The 3,306-nt window shown below is 50.6% G+C and overlaps 1 protein-coding gene across 1 annotated transcript in view; it reads left to right on the top strand.

Moving 5' to 3' along the window:
* Positions 1–2,883: 2,883 nt before the first annotated feature.
* LOC109279267 (loricrin-like) overlaps positions 2,884–3,306 on the top strand; it is a 1,597-nt gene continuing 1,174 nt past the window's right edge. Inside the window, exon 1 of the mRNA XM_019470283.1 lies at positions 2,884–3,286. Within this exon, the coding sequence (XP_019325828.1) occupies positions 2,884–3,286 (403 nt within the window). The remainder of the gene's footprint in view (positions 3,287–3,306) is intronic.

Below are 3,306 nucleotides of genomic sequence, written 5' to 3'. Positions count from 1 at the left end.
GCCGGGGCCAAGTTCCCATCTGCATTGGTGGTGGTGGTGGTGGTGGAGGAGGAGGTGGTTCCAGCCACCAGGGCCAAGGTCCCATCTGCATTGGAGGTGGCAGCATAGGAGGAGGAGGGGGAGGTGGTGGTGGTTCAGGCCACCAGGGTCAAGGATCCATCTGCATCATTGGGGGAGGTGGCTCAGGCCACCAGAGCCAGGGATCGTCCTCTTGTGGAGGAGGTGGTGGTGGAGGAGGTTCGTCCAGTTCTGGAGGTCTGTCCATTCAACAGCAGACCCAGCCAATCTCCTGGCCACCGCAGACTAAACACAAGTAATGTCTGCAGAAGGGACTCTCAGATCAAGAAAGCCCAAGATACAAACATGCCTCACATTTCTTTCTCTATTAAATTTAAGAATATTTGCATTATTCCTTTCTCCTCTTCCTTGGGATTTTTCTGTTCAGCTCTCCAGCTGACCAGAGCCTCTGGTGTTGTGTATCAATAACTTCCAACCAGCGTTGTTTCATATGTCTGTTACCTGCCTCAATTTTCTAGTGCTTGCACAAGACAATAAAACTTGCAGTTCTAGAGAGCTTCAGTGTCTGAGTGGTTGGATTTTGCTTTATACCACGACGTTTGCATTATTTCCATTATTTTGTTTTTATTCTGAGCTGATGCTGTGGTAATAAAGCTCCAGAGCACAAGTGTGTTGAAAACCCACCTGTAGAAGAGATGCCGGATTCACTAAATATTCTTAGTTCATCTTTTAATGTCTGTCGCTACTCGTGATCCTGACGTTTGCCCATCAGATAGGGTACCACAAAGTTAAACATTGCAGTCTCTCTCTACCTCATCAAAATGTCATGCAATGCCCAAGGAAGTTTTAAATGGGTTAGGAGAGGAAAGATGCAAAAACTCTAGTACAAAGGATTACAAGGTACTATTACAGGCGTGAAGCTGAGGCCCTTGCATGTGCATGGTGCAGGAGCTTTTGGTGCTCATAGCTGCACCAAGCAGCTGCGGAAGAGAAATGAAGGGTCTCTCCAACCCTTACTCCAGCTCTAGTGGAGCCAGCGGCAGGGACAGGACGTCAGAAAGCCCCTTCCAAAGGCTGAGATGGAACTCAGCCTGGAGTAACTAGGGATCTCCTCATTCCCACAGGAATAAAACACAGCTCCGGGTATGAGTCTTCAGAGAGAGTTTCCCTGTGGGAAGTGATTTCTTTGATGTGGTATATTCTGGCAATTAGCAGGGAAAGGAAAATAAACCTTCTCTGCCTGAACTATTCTATGTGAGGCAGATGACAGATGCCTGGAAGTGTCCCAGAAGAGACAGGAGTGACCCATACCTATAGCGGGTAAAAGAGCTCCACGTTTATGTGTCCCTCTACCTTCTGTCCTCTCCCCCTTGGGGACCCCAGGGATGCAAGCATTCTTAAAACATGTCCGGATGAGCTCCTCCAGCCAGTGCTGCCACTGGAACAGCAGAGTTGCCTGGGATTTTATTATGGAAAGTCATAAGGTGCTAAAATACCAGTGACTGGGAACTACACAAACACTGCCGTTGCCTGCACGGTGCTAACAGAAAGCTTGGGGTCCCACTTCAAGGAGGTGGGAGCATTGCTGTTGAATGTCCCTGCACCCAGAAATGGCCCAGGACCAAGAAAGCAGAGGCTCTCAGGGTGACAGCAGGAGCACAGGGCATCCTCAGCTCTTGTTGCTTCTTCAGAAACAACAGAGCCATGTCCCAAACTGGGGCGAATTCATTCTTTTGGTTAATATCCATCAAGATGCTGATACACAGGGTGGATGTTGGATCTGGTACCCTCTACCTGCAGCACTTCAACTCCTCCGCCCAGAGACAGTGTAAAGCCTGCCTGACCTCTGTACTGTCCATAGTGGTGCACTCAAACAAAAATCATGATCAACACTTCACTGGTGTAGTGGCGAAGTCCAGGCATGTGAGATTCCTTTGCTGCCCCAGCAACAGCAGTCCTACCCAGTGGAGCCCGCTCCATTCCCCTGGGCATCTCCATAGTCTGTAACACACAATAAACACAAGTCTCCACAGCCCCTTCTGCTGTCAGTCACCACCCCAGCAGCATCTCCCAGCTCGAGTGGAGGGTGCTAGCTAGAGTCCCACAGTCCTACCTTGAAAGTCAACCATGGCAGCTGAGCTCACACGTGATACCCGCAGCCAAACTGCAGGTAGCCTAGGAAGTGATGCACTAGAGAGGCATTGATCTGATTCGATGAGTCAGGACCAGTGGGCTGAAGGAGGACAGTTTGTTTAGTAAATAAACTTATCACCATTCCTTTGGATGCCTCACTTCCCACTCAGGAAAACTAGGAACAGTATAAAAGTTGCTGGATCTCACAGTGCTTCATTCGCTCAGCTTTGCTCTGTTGTACGCGTCGTCAGAGCCGAGAAGGGTAAGTCCATTTCTGCCAAAGGGAGCAATTCTTCTCTTACTTTCATGCTTGCAAAACATAAATGCATGGGTGAAGTACACCCGATGGGTGGTGGCTTGAAGGGCGGGAAGGTTGCTTTGATGAAATTAAATTTCCTGTGGATGTCAGAAGAAGCAGGATCATGCCGTGCTACTGAAAGTCATGTGTTTCATCAGTATAGAGACCGAGATGGAACAGCTATGGGATGAAAGACTTTAAATGATGGGTTGACTTCAGCAATCCGGTAATCTCCTGTTAGCAAAAGGCTCTATCTGTGACTGGGATCCATGGACAACAAAGTGCTTAGAAGAAAGGAAGTTCATTGGTTCTGGAGACGGTCTGCCAATGTTGTGGGGCTGTACATGGGTCCTTCTGGCTGGGGGAAATTCTCGTGACGACAGTGCCTGCTCGTGAGTAAAAATCACTGTTTCTTACAGGTTCACTGCTCAAAGATGTGCTCCAGACAGACCTCCGGAGGCTGCCATGAAACATCCTCCCAGTCCAGCGGATGCCACAGCGGGGGCTCCTGCTGCCACGGGGGCAGCTCCTCCAGCTACCAGGCACAGGGCTCCTCCTGCTGTGGCGGCTCAGGCTCGGGCAGCTACGGCGGGGGCAGCGGGGGCTCTGGCAAGATCATTGTCACCTCTGGCGGAGGAGGAGGAGGCTCATCAGGCTGCTGCAGTGGGGGATCCAGTGGTGGGTCTTCAGGAGCAAAGATCATAATTGGAGGTGGAGGTAGTGGGGGATCCTCTGGATGCTGCAGTGGAGGATCCGGTGGTGGGTATTCCGGATCAAAGAGCATAATTGGAGGTGGAGGTAGTGGGGGATCATCCGGATGCTGCAGTGGGGGATCCGGTGGTGGGTCTTCAGGAGGC

Source organism: Aptenodytes forsteri, unplaced genomic scaffold, assembly GCF_000699145.1.
Source record: "Aptenodytes forsteri isolate BGI_AS27 unplaced genomic scaffold, ASM69914v1 Scaffold110, whole genome shotgun sequence".
Lineage (NCBI taxonomy): Eukaryota > Metazoa > Chordata > Aves > Sphenisciformes > Spheniscidae > Aptenodytes > Aptenodytes forsteri.
Note: the sequence above shows the minus strand (reverse complement) of the source record. Positions and strands in the feature narration are given on the sequence as shown.